Raw genomic sequence first — 26,876 nt, 5'->3', positions numbered from 1 at the left:
ACTGTGTGGCTATTCGAAGACAACTCGGATGACCGCGCAAACTGCACCCTTCGGTTGGTAATTTAGAAAGTTTGAGGGCAAGCGGCCGTTTTCACGCCCGACTTTTTTTTGGAAATATATTGGCAGCCTCCGAATGATGCCTCAGAACGGCTTGAGTCCTCGCCGAGTGTACGTCGCGAATTTCCTTACCTCCGCAGCCTCGTCCGAGCAACGCTCCGAGTGCAATTTGTAACCCTCTCATTGAGCCCCGCTCTGAGACGTGTGAGTTTACTTCCTTTAATAAACACTTTTGTTTGTGTGAACTCTCATAACAATTTTTTTTTGTGTCGAAAAAATTTCCCTTGATCCAACAATACCACATGTATTTTGCAATTCGAAACCAGTTCCAAATTAAGTTGTTAGTCGTCGTGGAGTGGAGACTTTATTTATAATTTCAAATCCCAACAAACTTCAATTAATGTAGGGGGAGTATAGGGACAGAACTGGAAGCGAGAAAAATGCCTTTATTTTTGGCAGAGTAAAATTTTAAAGTTAAATATGAAAAACATCTGAACGACTTCATTCAGATAGAAAAAAGCAAATGATTCATCATTTTCGATAGTTTTGCTATTATATCTGCGCTATAATCAAACCGCACATGTTTTGAAGTTTAAACAATAAAACACGTTTTGTATGTTTAAAAGATATCTGTATTGTATAAACTACCAACTACAAGTTTAAATGAATTTCCTCTAACAATTCAAAAATTCGTATTCCACTTTAAAGACCTTATAATTCAGATGATTTGAAAGATAAGGAAATTTTGCGACGAATCTTCCTACGCTGAAATTATTTTAATAAACGAATCAAAAAATATCTAGCTTCAAATTCAAAAGTTTTTAAGAGAAATTCAAACTTTTAAATCTTCGGTACAACTCTTTATTTTTTTAAAAAAGTGTTTCTAAAATTTTATTAAAGTCATAAAATCAAGAGAGTATCTGACAATGAAATATCTGCAACGATGAAATATATCTGAGACAATGAAGTATATCTGAAATATATCTGAGACGATGAAATATCTGACGATGAAATAATATGTAATTTTTGGGTATTTATAAAAAAATTGTATGTGTACAATAAAAATTTTTGAGAGCCAAAAGTCCAAAGGTCATCTTTGAACTATATATTTTTTAAGAGTGCAGCATTATATTCTATTAGATATACAATGAAATATAAGGTAATCTGACGTTGTGTATCATAAAAAATGAAGATTAACAACGAATTTCTAAATTTTGGCTTTCCAAAAATGTCATAGTTAATGAAAAAATGTCAAAAAATGATTTAAATTTAAGTGTATTATTTACTCTTGATTTCACGATTTTACCACAGTCTTAGAAACACTTTTCTAGATTTGGAAACGATTTGAACTCAAGATTTCAAACTGTTCATTCTACTAAACAGATTTTTAACTTTTAAGCTAAATATTTGTTGACTCATTCATTAAAATAATTTGAACGTAGACGAATTCGGTTCCAAATGTCCTAATATTTAAGCTGATTATACTTGCAAAGTTTTAGATTCAGTTTCTGGACAGATAGTCTTCTTCGAAGTAAACTATGAATGTTCAAACGGTCAAAGAAACTGTACTTAAACTTCCTCTCGGTAGTGTACTTTTCATTCATTATGAAAATTAAACATATAGGGTAATGGTGGGCAGCGCCAACCAGTGGGGCAAAGGTGATTTTCCTTATAGCATGGCTATTATTTAACAGCTTTAGTTCTACTTGGCATCAAATAAATCAATTTTTGAGAGAGATAGTCTTACTTACTAAAATCTAGAAAACTGATGTCACAAAAGTGAAATTATACAGAAAACAGTTTTTACCACGAAAAAATGGAAGGTTCGCTGACAGAAATATAAAGTTTTCAACTTTAATGACAATACTTACAGTATAAAAACTTCATATCTTGACAGATAAAACAATATTACACAATCTAATTATATTAATTAGATGTAATTCATGTCCAAAATATATTAAATCTTATAAATAAGTGAGGCCTGGCCAGGGGGCAGGCCCGACGAAAATAATATTTACAAGTGCTCAGGTGATACACGTGTCACAATAGGGTGGCTCAAAAACGCTTTTTTTTCTTTAGAGGGCAACGATCCCCCCAATTTCATTTGAAATCCGAAAAAAGAAACACCCTAATTTTTATTTTTTCATTTTTCGATTTTAACAGGTGCCGGTTTTGAGTTGAAGTTTCCCATGTAGAATGCATGGGGAAAAATCACTGTTTTGAGTTTTTGGAATCATTTTTTAGAGTTTGAAAAAATGTGACGGGAAATTATGGGCGCCTGTTGAGAATTATCCAATGAAGAATTTTATGTATTTGAGATATGGGGTTGACACTTCTGACACACCCACACGAGTACCTGAAAACTACCCTTATAACAAAAGCTTCCAATTCTTCATGAACTCGACCTTTTGAGCACTATATGCTCGTATGTTTTTATTTAAAATTATCACTATAAGTCTAGTGGTATATTTATTATCATTGGTTAATTAATTATTAATTATTCAAACCAATGAGATTTTTTGACATTTTCTTTCGAAAATTTGTCCCCTCCGTCTTAAAATTATGACTATTAGTCTATCGGAATATTTAATGACAAACGTTTATTAATTTGTAATTATTTAAACAAATGTTATAAATATACGTTTTTCCCTAAAAATTATAACTATTGGTCTAGTGGAATATTTATTAACTTTAGTTCATTTATTCTAAATTATTAAAACAAGTGAAATTTGTTTGTATAATTTTGTTTTGAATTTTTTTAAATTAAAATTATTGCTGTGGGTCTAGTGGAATATTTATCAGCAATAATTAATTAGTAATCAATAATTAATTTCATAATAATTAACAATCTGCTGCATCCGGACCCTCGACTCACCAATGGTAGTTATTTTGGCAATTGGCACAATTTAAATGTTTTTAAAGTTCTTGTAGAATATGTGCTAAACTATCTCTTGTGCGGCCCAGTGCATCTGGGTGATGAACTTACCATTTAAAGACGTGGCGGCATTTGGCAAACCTAAGATTTTTCTTTTTAATGCAAGCTCATTTTCTCTGACACTCTGGGAAACGGACAGGAGCAAGGCTTGCGCCATGCTGCCATTCAGCCGTGACCCATGCTTTAGCCAGATATTTCTAAGTGTCTTGCCATTCTTGAGCCATGCAAACTTTTTTCACGCGGGATGTAGAAGAGCAACTTATCTTGTGGGCTATATGGAAGAAACATGGACATACAAAACAAGGGACTAGGCATGCCATTGCGGGGGTGATATAATGAGGGGGGAGGTCCGCCACCTTTTGATGTCCCGCATCAAACATGGCAGCACCCACATTTTTATATTTTCATGCACAGTTTGTCGGCAAAAATGCTCGTGCACCTAATCAAATGGCACATCGTAAGATAGCGGCTCTCCCTAATCATGAATTCTCCCCCCTCCCGTGGATTCAACCCCGCTCACTCAAGTTAGGATGGCATGCCTAGTCCCGTGTTTCCTATGTCCATGGGAAGAAACTACTAAATATTATTATTATCAATCCGGTCGGTATTCAAGTTTCTTTTATTGGTACGGTAGAAACATTGCGTAAAATCCGTTTCTGGTAGAATGTCAACAAATAAGGGGTTATATTACAGCTATCTCTATTTATATTCAAAATAACTCATTCTTCTTGTTGGATATATTTAAAGGTAATTTTTCCAGTACATAAAATACGTCAGAATCAAACCATCACATTCTTTTATCTTTAAATGTTTTCATTTTCATAAAAAGCCGATGAAATACGGCTTGTTAGAAATACTTAAATTACCAAATCATTGTTTTTTTTCATGTGATAGATACTTATAGAACTATGATATGAAATAATTTAGAACTAGAAATGCGAAAAATGGATCAATTCAGCATCTCATTAACTTTAAAAAAATCATTGACTGTTAATTGGTCGGCGCTTCCGCACCTTTCCCTAAGTTATTTGTCTTGGTTTTCACGTTTCGTAAGGTATCCAAACTTTTATAAAAAATATGTATTATTTTATCAATATTTATACTAATTTTATGTTAATAAAAATATCATGTAAAATTAAAATAATTCAATTATTTATTTCCCACATTTCCAGTAAACCATAAAGGTTTACTGGAAATATATTATTATATTAAATATATTAATAATTACGCAGATTTAAAATTGAATTTAATAAATAAAATTATTTAATTATGCTTATAATTGAAAATGATGAATAAATCATTATTTTTTCTATTGTTTCTAAAATAGAAAATTTATCATTATGTAAATATTGTTTGAAAATGAAAATTGATTTTTAGCTAAACTCTGAATCTTTGATTAAAATGGTATGTACTAAATTTAGTTGAAACTTATATACTAATGGTCTAAGGTTTTGTAAATATCTTTTTATATCAAATGTAGAAAAACACTAGAATATTACATTATTAGGAATTCCTTGTTTGAGCAAATTTTAACAACTGAAAAAGTATCCATAGGTATATGTTAAATACTATATCCATTCTACTAGAAGGTTTTTCGAATGAGATATGAAAAGGATGAATAATTTTTCGTGTAACTTAAAAAAATTATTTTGTAACTTGATCCAGCAATTCCAGTTATTGAACGACTACTATGATTTTTTAATGAAAAATATAGAAACTTTGCTGATGAGTCTGGTAATTTTTAAGTTTTCATTGAATAGCGGATAAAACAGAAATAATGAAAAATATTAAAAATATTAAAAACTTCTTATTGCAGCTTCATTAGATGTTAAACAAAAAATATGCATAGAAAAACAGAAGATAACCTTCACATCGATTAGAGTTGAAAGATTCATGTAACAGACACTCTCGGAATTATTTTTCGTTGAAAAGTTGTCGTCAGTGAAGAACATGAAAGTATTAATCAAATCTTTCTGGATATCAGGACACCAGATTTAAAAAAAAATACATTGCACTCATCACATTTTCATTTAAAAAGTAATTGCAGTTTGTACGGACGAATCAACATACAGGGTTGGCCATATTCGACAAAAAGATCTGGCAACACTGTAACTTTTGACAGAGATGACAGATCGAGTAATGACGTAGCGCGTTTGAAGCATCAGTCTAAGGAGGTTTTTGTCATGGAGCAGTACATTCCACGCGAACGCTCTCAGATTGTTGAAATTTACATTCAAAAAGCAAGTAAATTGTGAAAACTCAACGTGCATGGAGACTGGACACTGGCCCGTACGAGTGCGATATTTTCATCCGATTGCCTTGGTCGCTTTTTATTTGGACGCTTGAAATTAGTAAGTGCCTCATCTGATGAAAATCTTTCATACAAACGATACAATGTAGTCGCAGAAGGCGCAGTTTTCACTTTATTTATTTTTCTCTAGGCACGTTGAGTTTTCGCAATTGACTTGTTTTGTTGAATTTAAATTTCAACAATCTGAGAGCGTTCGAGTGGAGTGTACTGCTCCATGGCAAAAATCTCTAGACTGATGCTTCAAACGCGCTACGCCATTCCTCGATCTGTCATCTCTGTCAAAAGTTACAGTGTTGCCAAATCTTTTCGTCAAATATGGCCAACCCTTTATATGAACATACGCTTGACAAAAATTAAATTGTATAATAACTCTAACCTCGAAATTCAATTTTTGCCATCTACTGATCAAATATCTATGGATGTGCATACTTTTTTGGTCTATAATAACACTCATTTTTTGGATGAATGGTTGTTCTAATGTTCAATGGGGAGAATGCACAAGTAGAGTTTTAGAAGTTGAATCTAACATCTTAGCATTAAAAAACTTATCAATTGCAGTTAGATATTTTTCAAATAAACAGAAATCTTACAGAATGCCGTAAGTCGAATTTATAATACTTCAAAATTCTTCGAAACAATTTAGTATTAAATATTTTCTTCAAAATAATAAAGAAAAGAAGTTTAATTTTAAAAGTGTAAGCTGAGAAGGAATTTGCTACCCTGGTTGGCCCTATCAATCAGAAACGACCTCCCACGTGTCCAAACTCTCCCTTGAGAATTTCTACTCAAGTCACGCTGAAAAAATGGTTTAGCTGGATTTAGACTTCCAAGAAAATATAGCTGTGTTACCTAGACTTTTAGCTGTTTCAGCTAAATTTGCCATCTAGAAATAATCTAGTTGATTTATATAAATTATTTCTAGATGACAAATTTAGCTGAAAGAACTAAAATTATAGATGACACAGCCATATTTTCTTGTAAGACGTAATTCAGCCAAACGGTTAGCTGGTACAGCTAAACAATTTATTCAGTGCATGATTAAAACAATTTGTGTATAATTAAAGAAATTTTTCAAGTAGAAGTCAATCAATAATTATTCATTGGTAGTAGCAAAATTAAAAACTTTAAACACTTAAATTAGATTAAAATCAAATTCAAAATCCTATTCAACATCCAAAAATAATAAAATTCCTGTAAATAAAATCAAGAATCTAACATAAAAATTTGGACAAACACCAAAAGATGCTGCTATTGCAATTAAAAAAAAAAACATAAAAATTGATAAAATAATAATATCTGGACAAATATAAAAAAAAGGAAAGAAAAATAAGAAGGCAACCAACCAACTCCCCGGGATGAAGTCATGTTGCCAGCTTCCTGAAAAGAAATTGCAAATTTTTGTGGCCCACTTTATAATGTAAAGGTAAATTCCTTTTATAATCGCAGAAACTTGGCAGCACAATTTTTCAATTTTTTTCTTGAATTGTGCAAAAAGTGAAGGACAATTAAAGTTGAATTAACCATATTTTGAAAAATTTATATATCTTTTTATACCGAGAAATAATAAGAAGTATGTATCTAAAAAAGGTTTTTGAACTATATAAACATAATATAAATCTACATAAAATTACCTGCTAAGTAAGCTCAAAAACATTGAAAAGTCGCTTATTATTTGAAATATTTATTAAAATTTGTTTAAATGTTACAAAATGAGCATTCTCATAGAAAGTGGCGGTAATGCAAATCACAGAAATGATTGCGTTGTGTTGTCCACATGTAGCCAGTAACGCCTGAAGATCTACAAAGTTGTCATAATTTCAATAAGGTTTCATATTTTATTGCTCTACTGTTTGTTCATAAGAATTAACTAAACTAGCTGTGAATTCGATTCAGTGCTCGTGACGAGTTCTTCAAACTCTTCTACGCATGCGTCGCGCTCGGTCTCTGATTCGTTGCTGTTCGCTCGCAATTTGAAATGCTAAGAAATAGCATTTTTATTGTTTATTATGAATAATGTGATTTTAACTTATATAAATGTTTATTAGTCCGATATTAATGAATCTTGATAAAAATAAAAATTTATTAAGTGACTGTGTAAATAAGAAATATCCTTTGGTACTCACTTGTATTTTTCTTGCATATTTTTCATTATTCGAAAATTTGGTTAAATAATTGTTTGATTTGAAATTTCACTTCACCCAAATATCAATGAAAAATATTCTGCAAAATATTTATAACATAACTGGAACAAAATTTTAACATTTCTTTACAATAAAATGAATTTTAATATTTCAATAAACTTTAAATAACAAAATTTTCTAATAATGAAAAATATGCAAGAAAAATACAAGTGAGTACCAAAGAATATTTTTTATTTACACGGTATGCACTTAATAAATTATTATTTTCATCAAGATTCATTAATATCGGTCTAATAAACATTTATGTAAATTAAAATGACATTATTCATAATAAACAATAAAAAATTTTTTTTATCATTTCAAATTGCGCGTGAACATCAAAGAATCAGAGACCGAGCGCGGCGCATGCGTAGAAGAGCTCGGGGCACTCGTTACGAGACTGATTCGATCTCTGATGTTTTCAGTTTGTTTGTATTTACAATTGTATGGTGCTCATTTGATGAGCACTTCGATTCGACATTATGATTAATTAGCAAACATATTTCCTACCTCGGAAATGAATGTTTTCTATTAAGGAGCTTTTTATATTCTTACTTAAACTATGCATTATGTTATTGAAAAAAGTTCATCTGTTCAAAAAAGATTAAATTTTTTTATAAATTTCCATAACTCCCGTACTCTTTAAGACAATGCATTACTATTACAGGTCAATAAATTTGCCATGGAACAAGGTATCTATTTCGTCTTGCATCAACTTCAAATTATGCGAATTAGAAAATTTTAACTTAAAAAATCAATTTTTAAAATAATATCAATCACGATAACTTTCCTGCCCTTCGATGAAATGTATAAATATCATAGAGGTCAAAAGATTCGTTTTGAAATAAGAATCTTTTATATGCATGCATCAACTTTCAATTATGTTAGTGGAAAAAGTATTACTAAAAGAAAAACTGATTTTTTAAAATATTATTAAGTTTTGAAGATAAGGTGATTAATATTTTTAGAAATCTTTTGGTCAGTTTTGAGATGAAGTGAACAAAATTTTTTTTAAAAAGTGACCTCCGCACACTAATGGAGACACACACAAACATCCGGAAAATTGTTCAGACATTGTGTAAGAAATTTTTTAATTGAAAAACGTTTAAGTAGGTGAATTAAAAAATTAAATATTATAAAAAGATTATATATTTTACAATCAATTACATCCTTAAATATATGTATTTTGGAAATAAAATATGTATAGACCTAAAATTTCTTGTAATTACAAACATAGATTATCTACATAAACATTAGGACAAATAAATCAAACATTTTCAAATTCACTGATTGATTTTCTATTAATTACTTTTTATTACTTCTATAATTGTATTCTTAAACTTATTGTGGTATTAATTTCATTATATTATCTAAAATTAGAAATAGTATAAGCATGGCGGTTAAGTGTATGATGTTTAAGAAAATAAAGATTCACTTTTTATTTCTAATTTGGAATGGTGGATAATTTTTAAAAACTGTATGAAAGATGTTACGTTTAAAAAACTTAGGATAAATAGCTGAGTTACATTGTTTAGTTATTACATTTTATTATGGTTTTTGAGATTTAACTTTTAAAATAACATATATCATTATTCATGAAATTATAAATATGAATTTATATTTTATAACCACATTTTCTTTCACGAATAGTACATTCATACTCTTGCTAAGAAGAAAGTTTTTCCACGTTGTTGGTTCCATTTTAAAGATAATTTTCTGTAGAATATCGATGGCTTAAATTTAAAAAAAATAACGAAAGACGATTTAAATATGAAGCAAAAATTATAGTTTTATTTTATAAAACATGAGGCTCTCTAAATTCCAAACCATTTTGTGGAAGTGAACAGCAGTACTTGATATTTGCTCCGAGGGCAATTCAAACATGAATTCTAGTGGGAGTAATAATATTGCATTTAATCCCTTTTCATAGTAGAAGCCAAATTTCAAGTGACGTTTCATTTTTTGCTCCGCGTTATTCAACAAAACTAACAACTGAACTAGAATTATTTTGAAAATATATAATCCCCTCGAAAACTTCAAATATACTAAAGAAATAGTACATCTTATAGATGTTTCTTTTATTTCTTATATTCATCTTTATAACGAGAAATAAATTAATTGACATTTTCAAAGTCACGTTTCCGTAGGTCTTGTTTCAAAAAGGAAATATCTGAGAGAAATATTTTCTTATATTATAAAGAAAACCATGCGACTGGAAATTGTACATGATAAAATACATGCTTGTGAACTCTGACACCGAAGGTTTGAAAATAAAAACAGTAACTTTCATCTTATAGAAGAATGTCGATAAAGAGAGAAATGGAATGCTTAACTTACCGTTTTTCTTTACAATAACATGATGTGAGAAAGGTATATGAGAAATGAGGTAGAATTTAAAGAAACATGAAACTGATTGTTCTTTGATCATTTTAAAAATCGATTATTAATAAATAAATAGAATAAGATTTAATAATATTTAAAGAACATAGTTTTGCATTAATTATTTCGATGCTTTTTCTGAAACTTACTTGAATTTTACTATGTATGAGTAAGATCACCTGCATTATTATGTTATAACGACTAACTGACACTGTCAGAAAAATTCTACGCAATGGACGTGCTCGAAGGGGAACATTCCTTTGAACGATTTTTCAAGACATAAACCGTCTTTCGCATTTTATTACAACATTTTCCAATAAAAGCATTAAAGTCTAGTAGTCGAGAAATATAAAAATATCAGAAATTATTTTATAGATTTTTATCTACGTTTCAAAATATTGTTGCTTAATGCGAATATAAAAATGATAAAAATTTTATCCAATGCTGAATTTGTCATTAGAAAACGAAGAAAAGAGATATTTCATATTTAAATTAAATGAAAAACACTTTTTTGCGAATATTCGAGATAAAAGGTCCATGAATAGGACAGTGAATGAAATACCAAAGATATGACATGGGCATTTAAGCTGCAAGAAGATTAAAAAACGTATTAATACAAATTTTAATGTTTCAATTTTACCTTTCTTAACGCGAATTCTAAGTTTTCATTTTAATTTCAATTTATATAAGATTAATAGTAAGATTAATAATAGTGACTTAAAGTCATTCAACCTTAGAATTTATAATAGATCCTTATTCTATGATAATATATCAAAAATATTTTGAGTTGCGGAATTACTTGTAACATATAATTGCGATTAAACATTATATTTACGCAAAAAACCTGCTTGTTTCCGATGTTAAATCAAAGGGAAACTTTACGGTTCTTGTGTCACCCCTTTATATTAACAGAATTAGCTCAAATTTTAAAAAGATAATTTTGTTGCATTCGAACACAACATGAGGTAAGAGTGAAGAAATTCGAGAAGTAAAAAATAAGGGCCTCCCTAATGCCTTCCATCTTCAAGTCGTTTTCAGCTTTCATACACAAACAAAAATTACTTGTGAAAAGATTTACAAGATTCACTTGCAGAATTTCCACTATCCACCGGACTTTTCAAATTGTTACTGATGAAGCATTTGCAATTTGGAATGTGTTAATTTACCTCTTTTGATTAAGTGCACTTAAACTTTAATTAAGGGAGTGAATTTGTATCTGACCACTTAGTTCTTGAAACGAGAAACGATTGATGCATTTTACGTTCTATATCCTCCTGCAGGAGGTAGTTTACCAGCTAACCGTTTATAGGTGGTATTGAACCTGCTGTAAGCCCTAGTCAATTCGAGCTGCAATCTCGCCTGATGATGCTTCGCATACAAACGTGTCAATACTGGTTCAAAGCTCTTGAGTTTCGTTACCTTTTGAAAATGTATATCTTCTCCTACACTTAATGGAGAAAAATATTTTACAATTCATATTTACGTAAAAAGTACTTTTAGGGTTAAAATAAAACTTGGCCAACAATTGACGTTGTAAGTTATAATAGGGTAGCCGCAAAACGTCAGTTTTGAAATTCCCTGACTTATCCCTAATTTTTCCCTGACCATTATTATGCAAAGCCCAGACATTTATAACATATAATCTTTTATTAAAGGAGGAAAGCAATTTAATTATTAAATAGTCAAATTTCGTATTTTTTATTTATTTCGAATAAAAAGGTGCATTGACAATCCAAAAAGACGACTGTTGAAAAAAACACTTGAATTATTAATATGAAAGATGACTTTTGAACAAAATAGTTGAATTTACAACCTAAAAGTCTACGAATATAAAGTTGAACTAAATGGTCGAATTTTAAAACAAAGAATATTACACAGTTGCATTTTAAAACAAATCACTTAATTTTCTCCAAGGGGTTTGAACTTTTTATCCAAAAGGAGCAATTTTCTGACCTTATAGACGAATTTTTAACAAAACAGTTGAATTTGCAACCAACAAATATAGCTTCCAAATAAAATACATGAATTTTCAACAAAATATTTAAACTTTGAACAATATAGTCGAATTTTTAACCGAATTCGAGAATTTTTACCATAAAAGGATGAAGTTTCAATCAAATAGTCCATTTTTCAAACAAAAAAGATTAAATTTTAACCAAAAAGAGTTTTATTTTTCAAAAAATTTTGATCTTTCAGCTACAAAATCGCATGTTGCAAAAAACTTAAATTTAAAACGCGAGAAGATAAATTTTTATTCAAAAGTTATTTTTTAATGAAGAAAGATGAATTTTCAACCTACAAAGATGATTTTTTATTTAAATGGTCAAATTTTTAATGGAAAAATATGAAACTTCACTCTGAAATCGTGGAAAATTAGTTTCCTACTCATAAGATGAATTTTCAACAAAAACATATCGATTTTCAAGAAAATAAGCCTTCAACTGAAATTGTTTTCAACAATGTAGTTCAACTTTTGTATTTTCAACTCAATACTTCAATATTCAAATAAAGTGATGAATTTCCAACTAAAATTATGAATCCGTAAGTTTATATAAAAAAAGTTAAATTCAACCAAAACATAAGAGTTTTCAACAACATAATTGTATCCCCAATCACAGAAAATTATTTTTATCTAAAGGAGGAATTTTGATAGAAAAAAGATTAAATTTTCACTAAATCAGATGTATTCTGCTTCTAAAACAAAAAATTTGATATTATAAAAGAATATTCGAATTTTCAATTAAGAAAGCTTTTACATAAATTTTAAAGAACAAGATATAAATTTTTACAAAAAGTTAGTTCCCTACCCATGAAGACGAATTTTCAATAAAATGGTGGAATTTTTAACCGAAGCCATGATTTTTAATCAAATTATTTAATTTTCAACCAAATAATTTAATTTTAAAATAAAAGTGTAAGCCTAAGCAGGGATCAACTGAAAAATAGAAATTAAAGGCAAATAAACTACTGAAAATAATATTACATATATCAGAGTTAGCTGCAAAAATTCATTTTCAAAATTCCGTACGTTCCCCCTAACCAATTTTTTTATCTTTCCTGATAATTTAATATTAAAAGATGAGAATCTTAATACTGCAACGTTTTCAAATAATGTCTTCAATAAATCGAATTTAAACAATTCAAATTTAAATTTAATAAGCTCAAATTTATCATCCTTGATAGTTCTTTAAACTTCCACTTACCTAACTCTTCTAAAGTTTTTTTTTTCAATTCCCTGACTTTTCCATGATTTCTGAATTTTCCCTGACTTTTGCAATTCCAAAACTTTTAATCGTATAAACAAAACCATACGAGTTCTTATTATATTATACTGTTTTAAATAAAGAAAAATTAAATCGAACGTTCTGGTAGCACAAAACTTATAAAAACTTATTTCTCTCTCAATTCACGCTTAGATATAAAAGTTTATATTCAAACTTTAAAAACTCTATAAAATTCAAGTCAGTTTTATGTTCAAGCATAAAAAAGTTTTTAATGTTTTCGAAGTACACATGTTTTATGTTATTTCTATGGAAAAACACAAACGTTAAAGAAAATTATGAAAAATAGGGACAGTTTTAATTAAACATTTAATTATATTCGCTTCATAGAATATAAAGTTCTTTAAAACCTCATTGTAAATCTGTTTCGTTAGTGATATTTTCCAATTTGGAAAACGTGTTTTGTAAAATGATTTACACTACCCTCGGGTGGAAAGTATTTACGCGGCTAGTGTCAGCGGTACTACAAATCCCTGCGGACTTTGAAACGTGATTTAACGCTGAAAGAAACTGAGAATTTGTTTAAAGAAAGCGGCGCAAAGCTTATGAAAAATTGTTTCGTATGACTCCTAATAGATAAATTTTTGACTTTTTTAAGAGAATATACTTCGTGAGAAGTTATTAAAAAATGCAGAAAATTGGCGAACTTTAGGTCGTGGTTTTAACTCAGGGAATGACCTAGAAAAATTGTATTAAAAATCTGAAATTTATACTAAGTAGTCCTTAAAGTTGTATCTTTAATTGAAGCCTATCGAACTTGAAAGATCTTTGTGGGTTCCCGAGATCTGACGAAAAATGTCTAAGCGTATCTGCGTCGGCATTCAGTCGGCGGTCATCTCGCTTGGGCACGAGAGCAATGATCACCAAATATTTCTCAAATTTTTAAAATTAATTTTTTTCTTAAGCTACTAGAAAGATCGAAAGAAGAATCCTTTTTCAAAAATACACGCATTATTTTTCCAGGTGTTACGTATTAATACAAGTCAATTTTTTCAAGAAATCCGTATTATCATCAGGGAGATGATAACCACTGATAAGTAGAGGTATCTTTTTACCCACCGTGTAAATAGAAATCAACATTATCGATCAAAGATAACTCTTCAAATAACAGAAATTCTTAATGTCTTTACAATCTAGGAGGAGTTATGAAATTAAATTTTTTCTGAAAAAAAAAATTTCTCCTTCGCTCCGCTGGGAATCGAATTACAGAACTTTCAATTGCCGGTCGGGTGCTTTTCCCGCAAAAAACTAGCGAAATCGAAAGAAGAATCCTTTTCTTATAAATAGTAGTATCTTAAGGGAAAAGCACCCGATTGACAATAGGAAGTCCTGTGGTTCGATTCCCAGCATAGCGAAGGAGACGATCTTTTTGCAGAAAGAATTTAAATTAAAGAAGAATTTAATTCATAGCTATCAAGTCTGAAGAGAGGTTAAGAATCTCTATTATTTTAGGTGTCACCTTAAATCGATAGTGTTGATTTATATTTTCACATTACCATCTTTCTGATGATAATAGAGATTCCTTGAAAAATGCTCAGATTTTGAACCTTAACTTCAATTCAGGCTGTAACTTAGTCAAATTATTGAAAAAAATTGGTATCGACAGGGCATAGTCTTTACAGTCTGTATGAAGTTTTAAAAATATTTCTCACACTAGTAAGTGTCGATGATGATTTTTGAAAATTTGTAACAATAGCTTTTTGTAACCTCCTGCATTAGCTGGTGAATTTTGACAGCAGGCCATTTTGAATTTCCAAATTTTGAGTTTAGATTCGTAATTAGCGACCTAGAAAATCCCGGGGTACTCATTTTCATCTAAATTGAGTAAAATTTTTGATTTTGTTCCGCTATATTGGCTCCATCATTTCGAATTTTAGAATTTTGATTTCAGACTCAGATTCAACGAGTCCAAAAACCCCTATGTAAGACATGGATGCCAAATCAGAGCAAGTCAAATGAGGGAAAAAAGATAGACGCACCATTGCATCAATGCCTATGTCATGTCATAAATTGAAGGCAAGGTACAAATTTTGAGAAAGTCTTGATTTTTTAAAAAACTTTTCACTTTTAAAAAGGTCAAAATATCTCTTCCAGGGGTCATTCGACGCGTAGTCTCATAAGCTTTCCCATTTTTTTTAAAGAGCTTCCTAATTTTTTCACGATTAATCACATTTCGAAGTCAGTCGTGATTTTTAATACCGCTCGCGCTAGCCGTGAAGATAATTTCTGACAGTAGTGTGTACATATATTTTTCATTTTACTTTTGACCTGATTTAAGAGAATGAACTTTGTTCGTCTCTATGAAAGATATTGTTCTGATATGAAGTCGAAGAAGAGTCATTCAGATAGTGTGATTTCAGCTTTTTCCATGTTCTTTTCCGCCATCTGGCTTTTTAAATCTCGCAATCTGCTTCTGAGCTCTGAGTTACTGATCTCACTTCCTTATACGAAAACTAGATTTCTGTTTTCTCTGAGTGAACTTGAGATGGAATCTGAATAAAATTGAATCCATCTCTGCGATATTGAATTTGCCATTTCAGCTAGGTACAAATCATAGGAAAGATCTTGACAAGGTCAAGCGCAACTTCAAAAATCTGAATGTTTCACTTTAAAATTATTTTTATTGTTTACAATTTTATTTTTATAAGTATTAGAGGAAAGCCGGATAGCCACGGTCACTCGTGATTTTAAATAAACTGTACTTTGGGAACTTTCACATATAACGTGACACAATTTTCATTTAGTTTTTATGCATCTACTCTTTTTATGACGATTTGTGACATTTTTATAAACCCTTCCTCAAAAAGTCATGTGACACTGCAGCTGACCGCTCCTATTTTTTGTATACGAAAATCATTTTTATTTTCTAAAACCGTACATCGAAATATGAGTAATGAGTTTAAACTATTCGATACTAGTATGCGAATAATTTAATTAAATTCTTTAGACGGACATTCTCATTTGAGAACATTGATATGATTGAAAAATTAGGGCCGCTTAATGAACACATCGCTTTTCTAAAAGAGTTCTTTTTTCTCCTATTTTCGTTCCTTTGTTTTATTTTAGTAAAATTTATACTGAATTACTAGAAACCAATACAAAATCCAGTTATTTTTGGTTAAAAGTTAATTTTTTTTTAGTTAAAGTTTCGAATTATATTATTGCATTAGAATTAATATCGTTTTTTTATAGTTCTACTATTTTGTCGAACATTTTATTACTTAGTTAAAAAATCGGTGCACTTTTTTCATAATCTAACATTTTTTGTAAAATAATTAATATTCCTCATTAAAAAAACTTCTCTGTTGATGGTTTGACACTTTGGTTGAATGTCAAAATGCTTTCATGAAAATTAATTTTTTTATGAAGATTCATCACTCTAGACGAAATTTCTTCTCTTTTGTTTTAAATTGAACTATTTTGTTAAAAATTCTTTCTTTTTTAGTTCAGAATTAATTTTCTTCGCTGAAAATTTAAACAATTTAATTTTTTGTTTGAACACCTCAGAGTTACGTTCCAAGTACAACCCCCCCCCCCCCCCCTCACCCTTAAGGTGATAATTTTTTCTTTGATTTAATTTGAGAAACCACTAAAATAAAAGACAAAACATATTATAACAATTTTTAAACAAAACTTTAAGCCAAAAGTGCTCTCGAAACAGAGGAAATATGCACAATTTTTTTTTTAAATAGGTGCATAATTTTTTTTGAATGAATTAATGTATAGGTCGTATATGTATTAGGTACCGTATTGAATTGAATATGAAAAGATTCCAAATGCGATGAATTTTTATCGAAAGATGTGAGTTTTCAAGATAAAAAGACTAATGTTTTGAAAAAGTTGACTTTTAAGCTCTAAAATAGAAATTTTCAACTAGGAAAGATAGCTTCTCAACAAATAGTTGAATTTTCAACAAACAGAAATTTTTAAAACCACGAATTGGCTACCAAGAAAGGTGAATTATTAATCCAAAGAAGATAAATTTTTAATCTTAAAGAATAATTTTTAACTAATTAGTTTCATTTGTTAATTTTTAAAAAGACAGTTAAATTTTCTGTCCAAAACGAAGATTATTTCATCCAAACAGACCGAAATTTAACTAGGTAGTTAAATTTCCATTTAGGATTATGGATCTTTGCTAAAAAAATTAATTTGAACAAAGAACCTTAACTTTAAACCAAGTTATGGATATTGAATCAAGAAAGCCTAAATCTTACAGAAAATTACAACAGTTGATATTCAAACTAAAAAAAAGTTCATTTCAGATAAAAATCGTGGAATTCAATAAAAAAAATACAAATATTTAACCAAATAATTGAATCCTAAACCAAAACAGATTCATTTTTAAATTACAAAATTAGAAAAGAATTAATATTCGGTGAGCAACAATTTTTCATTGAATAAAATACATATATAAATCATATATTTTATTGCAATTTGTCCCCTTTTTCTATAAATTTAATTTGTTTATTTCCAATGTTACTTTTAATGATTTAAAGAGTGTCATTATAAAATTTTATTTTTTTGTTTTTATTGTTATTTTTTACCATTAAAATAAAAACTGCGATTTCCATTTAAAAAAAGATTAAAAAACACATTTCTAGATTTTTTTGAATGTACAACTTTTTTTCATGAATTTTTTTTCGCACCTTGCCTCATTTTTCCAAAAATTTAATTAATTTATTTTTGATGTTATTTTTCACGATTGAAAAAAACTACGCATCCTACCAAAAAATAATTGTAACAAATGTATTAGTCTCTCTTGGTAAACAAGTTTTGTTTAATTATTTTTTTCTCAGCTTGTGTCGATTGTCTAAAAATGTAATTCTTTCTATGACAATGTGGAATGTTTGATGTTTCATTGTTTGAGCAATCAAAATTTGACTTTTCGATTTTCCAACCAATTTCAAAGAGTTCTTATGATAATCTTGTAGAGTATTCGAAAAGCAACGTTTTTCTTATCATGATTTTTTTCATGCCCTACGTAGTTTGGCTTCAAATTATATTTTTTATTTATTTATTTTTCATTTTTAAATTTTGTAAGTGCTATAACTCTAGTAATCTTTTTTCTCGAAAAATGCCTTTTTGCATAATTATCCAAAATGGCTGACTAACGATCTTCACCTACAGTTAGGGGACTAAAAGAGTGTACTAAAGGCCAATGCAATCTGTCAATTATTTGGAAGGTTATCGTGATAACAGGCTAAAAATCTACAGACAAAAACACACACACAGACACTTCCCTACTATATTAAAGCTCAGCGATACGAAAGAAGCTTTATTCATGTGATAAAATAATTCACTAAAGAAATTTTATGACTGTAGGGATTACACGGACCTATCAGAAAGTTCTAGGGTGACGTCGCTGGGTAAATCGCTACGTTAGAGAGTTGAATTACCCATGAGGATTGACCGTTTATCAAACTTTAATAAGCAAACATGTGAATAAAGGAAACTTCGAGGATATGACATTGTTCGTAATTTAACCTAAACATACTTATAATAATGTATCTACATAAAGGTGTGTACAAAAGCATGCGCTTGTCCACATAGTACATAAACTTCCCCCATAAGAACATAATACAGACTCTCGCCACATAACAGAGAATTTAGCTATTCTAGATTGCGATGAAAAATAGTTCAAACTTTATTACTTTAAATCTAAATTGAAAGTGTTTCTAAATTAAAAATGGATTTCCTAAAATTTAAACAATATGTATATCACAGAAAAACATTTAGATGTTCACTAGGTGGCCCCTAGGGTCCATCCTTAAATTATGTAAACCACGTTTTGCCAATTTTTTAAAAATTATGAGAATTTTGGAAAATTCAATCAACTCTGTTATATTTACTGTTGACAATTGGAGAATTTTCGATAAGAAATCTATGAAATGGAATGAATTGCAATTTTATTTGTTCAAAATAGAACATTCTTCAATTTGAAATCCTAAAAATACAAATTAAAAAAAATGCATTCAAAATTTTATATTATGCACATTAAATATTCGTAAACCTTTAAAATTGAACTACAGTTTAAAAATAATAACAGAGTTTAAACGCACATCATTTCAAAGTAGAAAGATTCTGAATAAACCCCATTTTACTCGTGAAACTTAAAAGTTCAAGAATTGTGAACTGAAAATTGTAATAATTAAAGAATTTTCAATTGATAATTTTTTTAAATGGAACAATTTGAGAAAATGTTCCAAATTACACACTATAAAAAAATATATCTTGGGAGTTGGATAATTTATGAAATTCAAGAGTTTTTAATTTCAACCATTTAATATTGTAGAAAGTTGAATTATGAATATTTAAAATAAGAGTTTTTAATGTTAAAAATTTCCATACAGATAAAAAGTCAGGAGGTTTTAGTTTTTATAAATAAAATTCTAAAATTCTGATGATTTACATTTCAAAATTATTCGATTTCGAAAATTTGGAATTGAAAACTCTTGACTTTTGATATTTAAAATCATTTAGAAAATGTTCCAAATTATATACTATAAAAATATAAATCTTTAAAATGGGTTATTTATGTCCTTCAAGAATTTTTATTGCAACTGTTGAAAATTATAGAAACTTAAATAATAAAACTTTAAAATTAGAGTTTTTAATGTTAAAAATTTCCATACAGGTAGAAAGTCAGCAAGTTTTATGTTTTATAACTAAAATTCTATAATACTGATGAATTACATTTCGAAATTATTCAATTTCGAAGATTTAAAATTAAAAACTCTTAACTTTTGATATTTAAAATCATTCATAATTAAGAATTTTGACTTAAACATCCTAAAATTTAAGAATCTTCAACTGCAAATCCTACAAATCAAAGAATCTACCATGACAAATTATCAAAATTAAACTACACATTAAAAAAAAACGTTCAAAATAACGTGCTTTCATACTATAATTATTCCATTTTGATAAATGTTTAATTTTTAATCTCATAATTCGTATAATTTTAAATTGAGTATCGTTAAAATTTAAGAATTTCCAATTGTAAATCTTCAAAGCGGAACTATTTCAAAACATGTTCAAAATTAAATACTTTTAAAATATGAATCTTGAAATTTGAATAATTTTTGAACTCTAAGAATTTGCAATTGCAACTATTCAATGTTATAGTAATTTGAATTATAAATATTCACAATTAAAGAGTTTTTAATCTTAAAAAATTGGAATGAATTTACAAATTCAGTAAGTTTTAGTTCTTAGAGCTACAAATTCTGTAATTCTGATTATTCACATTTCGAAATTCTTCAATTTTGAAGATTTGCAATTCAAAACCTTGAATCTTGATGTTTATTCAAGAAACTTCAATTGCAAATTAAAATTAGGTACAGGAAAATAAAACATTAAATATTGAACAAAAAATAGTTTAATTTCCTATTGCTTATTCGGCAATTATTATTTAATATTTTTCTTCGCTTCAGCAAAAAATTTTGAAGAGTTAAACCTAAAAAAAGATTATTAAGGTTATTAAGGTTATCATTATCTTATGTTTAAAACAATATTTTATATTATTTTGGACATTATTGAATTAATTTAAATAAAATATTTTACTAGCGAATATTTTTTAAGAAGCGTTGCTGAAAACGAATGAAGGCCGGATTCTTGTTCAGCGCAAACAATTCTTTGGAAATTATGTTTTCCATTTTACAGATATATAAGGGAAATTTTGTAAATTACTCTGTTATTAGCTAGCTTAATTATACTGTATGAAAATTTAACTTATCTTGTAAGATTTTCATTCATATTTTATAACAAAATATATAAATGTTTTTTTATGTTGCGGATGGGGGAATGCCTCCCAGATATGGGTGGTACCAGGGAAATCAAATATCCGGGGCGGACAAAAACCAGCTACGGGAAGGAACCCCGAATGCAAACCATTCATGAGCGGGTATATGAAAAACGACATAACCCAAGGGAGTAGAAATCCCCACACTGATTCCGATTGGGTTCCAGGCTCGGTGGTCAGTTTCGGTTCCAACGATGTTAAGGGGAACCAAACACGCTTTGAAAGGAGCATCTGCAGGGAGTTAAGATGTCCATTGGACGTCACTGGGGAAGACAATATCAGAGAAGTATCGATAAATAAGAAGAACATATCAGAAATAGATGTCAAACTTATCGAGACCTACGATTTCCTCAAAAAGCTGCATGACAACATTGAAGAAATAGTGGGTTTCAGCAGGGAGAAGAGAAATAAGTGATTCCGAATTAGAAACGGATTAACGCGAGTGGAGCGTCTGATAGAGGAACTGCAGCGATCACACTATGACGACCGAAGGGCTTCATAGGGATTTGATCGAAAATGTTGGACGAATGGCCAGAATGAGTGCCATGACCAGAAAAGAGAAGACCATAGAGGCTGGTCCCTTTAAGCGAAGGCACGGAGAAGAGCTTGACCCGATGCGGTTCTTATCAAACTGGCCGAGGGTCTGAGCTATGCCGAGGTTCTAAAGGATCTCAAGCGAAAGGTCAGTCCTGATGCCCTAGGTCTAACAATCAAGGTGGTCAGACGAACCAGAAGCAAAGAAGTTCTTGTAGAACTAGGACCTAAAGGAAAGGGCAGAGCCGAGCTGTCATAGGCCATAAGAGGAACTGTAGGTGAAGGGGGTAGCGTGCGCGAGCTTGTTCCCCGTATGAAGGTCGAAATCTTAGTCCTAGATACTTTAACAGACGCAGGAGAGGTCGAAGCGGCCGTAAGAAGACATTTAGGCACTTTTTATGTGAAAGAGGTGAAGGTCAGGCTCACGAAAATACCCTAAAAAGGCAATCTGAGGGCTTTCGTGGAGTTAGCAGAAGAGATGGCGAAGAGACTGGGGCGCACCGGACACCTGAAGGTGGGGTGGGTGTCCTATCGCGTACACAACACGGTAGAGAGGGTACGATGATACCGCTGCCTAGGCTACGGCCACATGGCAGCTGGTTGTGAGGGGCCTGACAGAACGAGGGCATGCTGGAGATGCGGCAAGGAGCGCCATAAGGTTGCGGCAGGCGAGAGTACGCCGCAGTGCTGCCTCTGCACCGCAAAAGAAGAGAAGCCCCGGACCGAACATCTGCCGGGAAGCATGAGGTGTTGGTTGTTCCGAGAGGCAACTTCGCTGGAAAAGCCTCAATGACGACCAATTTAACCAGCCACACCCAACCAAGATGCCCGAAGGCCGGCGAGCCCGATGAACGGTAGATCCGCACTACCGAGGACGATGCGTGCATCTTGGTTGGACAGAAGAAGAAGCCCCGAATAGACAACCGTTCGGGGATAAGGAGCTGCTTAGTTCAGAGGGGCAGCCTCATTGAAGAAGCCTCTTGGACGCTGAGGCTACCATCGAAGCTGGGCAGGTCGAACAGCAAGCCTAGATATTTAAGACAAGGCAAAGTTGACAAAACAAGAAGAGGGCCGAGGCACGGCCAAAGAAACGGCACCCCTGAAGTAATGCAAAAGCGGTTCCGGAGGGAATTATGCCAAAAGGAAAGGGTAGTAGTTTTTAGTCGGTCATTGGTAGCATCATTATAATGGTCGAATTAAGTTCTTGATGAATATTAATATATATTCAGATTATTGTAGTGCTGCTATCAATATACCGACACTACCGAGAAGTGCGGACCCTTCTCTGTATGATAGCACATTTTCCACCTTTCCTCGTAAACAAATTAAGTTATTAGTACGCCTTTCACAGATAATAAATTGCGTCGACATATAATCATTTAACGACAGATATAAATCACATTTAATTACTGTACTGCAATAATAAATGCAAATTATATTTTGCACTTGAAAGATTTTCCAGTCTGATGCTTGAATGCCATCCGCTTTCATTCATCCAGCGAAGCATAAATCTGCACTGCATTAGACCACTCGACTGTTACGAATTACAGTTCTGATATCCAAATGCTCTACTCAGCTCAATAGTAGAATAATCATTATTGACGCCAAATTAATAAGACAATGTAGAAACGAAAAGTCTTTTTGAAATTTCAAGAAATGTTTCAAATCTTTTATCTACCAGAGAAATAATTTGGAGGGGGGGGGGGCTCATGACATTTCAAACACAGATATTTATGGCTATGTATATAGATTGACTAATTAAAGCCTCAGCAGACAAAATTATGTATCTAAACAAGTTTTATGTCCATGGAGTTCTACAGTACGCCAACAAATGTCAAAGTAGTCGAAGTTATTTACTTTAAAATTATCTCAAAATCAAAATGGTCGTTTTTCAAATCTGACTTGAGAAATTTTAAACAGATACAAAAACAGGAAATTGCATTTGCGTAAGTGTAATATGTTTGATATTATCGGCTCTGGACGTTTTACTACTGGTACTTCAATTTTCTTTTTATTGACTTCAACTTTTCCCATTCTTTTTACCCACTATAGTGGTAGTCTCGGGGGTATCCGCAATGGCCGTTGTAGTATCCCAGGACTCATCAAACCAATTTTCTTCTTCTTGCTTGTGGCTTCTCATAGTGCTGAATCGTAAACTTCACGACTCCGCAGACCTTGAATGCGCCTCTCTCTTACCTTCTTGGACCTACATGCCCTGTATACTGGAAACTCGTATAACGACACTGCAGTGTAATTGTAAGTAACACGACTATTGTAATATTTAATGCATTCATACATAAATAAGTAGCAATATTTATGAAAAAAAAACGATTTCAACAATTCTTTATATTTATTTATTTACTTATTTGTCTATCATAAGCCAGGAAAAAGAACTATTTTAAGCTATTTTCTTTTGAAACTTAAAGGCTTTTAAAATTAAAGGTATCGACAACTATAATTTGGTGATTGCGAATTCTCTTCTGTTAAAGCTCCTTTCTCCATTTTGCATATCGCAAAATAATGTACAAAATTTGTTTATGATGACTTGCAAATTTGCTTCATATTTGTCACTAATTTTTATTTCTAGCTACATTGAGAAATCTATCATTTCAATGAATGTATATTATTTCATTAACCAATTATCTTATTTGTGTATTTAGTTGAATATTTAAAATTGAACTGTTCTTATTGTTGGAAAATTGACCTGTCTTTCTAGAAATTCCTAAATTTTTATCAAATCAAACTCTTTAGAGACGATTTATTTAGAAGGTTTCTATGGTCTTGAAAGGTCTTTGAAGAAGATCATTTTCTTAAACCTCCTTTGTAGAATTTTTTTAGGTCACAGGGAATGTTACCTAATTGTAAGCCATCTCTAACATGTGGTTCCAGCATTGTCCTTTAACTCAGTTTCAAAAAGACTTCAGAGATACCGGACGTGTATTTCTAGAATGGGAAAAACCCAAATAGAAAATTCTAAATTTTTAATATTAGTTCTTTTTAAAATTGTGTTTCGTTATGCAGATAATAGAAAACTCGAAAACCGACTTAAAGATGAGCAATTTATATCCATTTATTAGAATTTTTGGATGAAAAAGAAATTTTAAACCTAAAAACTACAAACAACGCGGAGATTTTTGTTCGCACCGGGGGGGGGGGGTTATATCTTTTATTATAAATTCAAAGATGTAGGCCTTGAATAGACAATAAATAAACATAAATGAATATATATATATATAACTTTTTGCTTTCGGTCCCAGAGGCATAAAAACATAAACTCAAGACGACTCACTCGGTTCCTGTTCGCTCCCCCCCCTACCAACCCTCCCTTATTACCTGAAGTTTGGTGGGACTGACGTTACAACTACAATCTCCACCATATGACGAATTTTTACTTAACTTGGACATAATTTCGACTCGCAAAATAAATGTATAGCACAAAGATGGTTGTTGGGCGTATAATATAAACAATGAATACTAAAAACGATAAAATAGCCTCGGAAAAGACGGGAACTTTAATTGACAAAAGATATGCACACGGTCAATGCGAATGATCTCAAGGTAAAAGAAATGCGACAAACTATGCATGTAAGGAAAGTAGATATTTTATGTGTGCTTGAAACAAAGAAAAAGAAATGCGAAACTAAAGACATAGAAAACAGCGTGTTGAAAGGCGGATTTGAAATATGGTCAAGAGTAAATGGTGAATCATCTAGTAGGTAAGTAGTAGATCCGATTCAAAAAAAAGAGCGAAGCAGCATCTCGGAGATCATGATTTTGTATCTCCCAGACTGTTTTGGGCTAGAATGAAAGTAGGAATTATATGACTATTTACCATAGCAAGCTACGCGCCAATTGACTGTGATCCCAGAGAAGAAAAAGACGTCTTCTGGGACACTTTAAACGACACAATAAATATTTGCGATCGTGGTGAAAGAATAATTCTGCTAGGAGATATGAATTTGGCAACCAAAGTCAGGATACGGAAAAAGTATTAGGTAATTTTGCGTATTTAAGAACAAACTATAACGGAGATAAATTAGTTAGCTTATGCTTAGAAAGGAGTCCGTTCATTACAAATACTTGGTTTAGGCATAAAATAATTCACATGTACACCTGGTCCAAAAGAAATAACCACAGTATAATTGATTTTGTTTTTGCGGATGAAAGACTAAGAGAGTTAGTCAAAGATACAAGGGTCATGAGGGGTTCTGAATGAAACGCTGATAATTACGTTCCGATCTCCAAAATTAACTTAGGTCGGGGATGGAGAAAAAAGAAAACAAAGAAAGCAAAACAATCACGAATAGAAATTCAGAACCTATAGAAACCGGACGTGCGAATAGATTTCCAAAATAAGATAATCGAAAGCATAGTTAGGTGTACGAGCGAGGTGTGTGGCACCGCGTTTGTAGGAAAAATGTCTGGTGATGCGTGGTGGAATGATGAAATTCAGACTGACCAAAAAGCAAAGAAAGAAGCGTACAGGAGAGCTTTGAACAACGCAGATCTTAGCAATGGGGAAAGAAATAGTTGTATAAATAATTACAGACATAAAAAGAGGATACTTAAACGATAAATTAAGGAAAGTAAAGATTTAAGGAAGCAAGAAACCGCTTTATAAAAAGATGAAGGGAAATAAAAGTACAGAATTGGTCAACACTGGGAAATGCTATATGATGCAGGCGGGATACTAGAGGCTTTCAGAGACTATTTTCGGTGACAATTCGGAGATGAAGCTATAGGACACCACAACTGTGATGTTGAACACAATGCGTTAGACAACTCAATTGAGAAAGTCTGTGTCCCTGAGGTTAAGTATATAATTAAGGACTTAAAAAACGGTAAGGCTGCTGGGCTAGACTGTATTAACGCTGAATTGTTTAAACACGGTGGCGAGTACATACCGCATAGACTGTGCGAATTGATAAATTTATGTTCTGAAATGGGAGACGTTCCAGACGATTGGAAAAAAGCGATTATCGCACCAATACACAAAAGAAAGTGAGATAAAAGCGTCTTAAATAATTACAGAGGAATTAACTTATTAAGTACCGTTAGAGAAGTATACTCAAAAATAGTTATTCGTAGGGTAATGAAAATAACGGAAGAAAATATTTGGGAAGTCTAAAATGGGTTTATGCCAGGAAGGTCATATACGAATCAAATATGTAGCTTAAGGCGAATCATAGAAATAATTTTGAGAGTAGGAAGAAAAGTTTTCTGAGCATTTGTTGACCTAGAAAAAGCTTTTGACAAAGGTGAATAGAAGTAAACTTTGCGAAGTCTTGAAAGAGCACGGAGTCAATGGATGACTCCTATAAGCTATAAAAACAATATACACGGGTAGCAAGGCAAGTGTAAGGGTAAATGGGCATCTGAGTGATTGTTTCGATAT

At 31.0% G+C, this 26,876-nt stretch overlaps 1 protein-coding gene across 1 annotated transcript in view; it reads right to left on the bottom strand.

Annotated features, from left to right (window-relative positions):
• The window catches only part of LOC117175479, a 25,964-nt gene extending 2,343 nt beyond the window's left edge, over positions 1 to 23,621 (bottom strand). Inside the window, exon 1 of the mRNA XM_033365186.1 lies at positions 23,525 to 23,621. Within this exon, the coding sequence (XP_033221077.1) occupies positions 23,525 to 23,621 (97 nt within the window). The remainder of the gene's footprint in view (positions 1 to 23,524) is intronic.
• Between the last annotated feature and the right edge of the window lie 3,255 nt (positions 23,622 to 26,876).

Source organism: Belonocnema kinseyi, chromosome 6 (genome assembly GCF_010883055.1).
Source record: "Belonocnema kinseyi isolate 2016_QV_RU_SX_M_011 chromosome 6, B_treatae_v1, whole genome shotgun sequence".
NCBI lineage: Eukaryota > Metazoa > Arthropoda > Insecta > Hymenoptera > Cynipidae > Belonocnema > Belonocnema kinseyi.
This window is presented reverse-complemented; position numbering and strand designations above follow the sequence as displayed.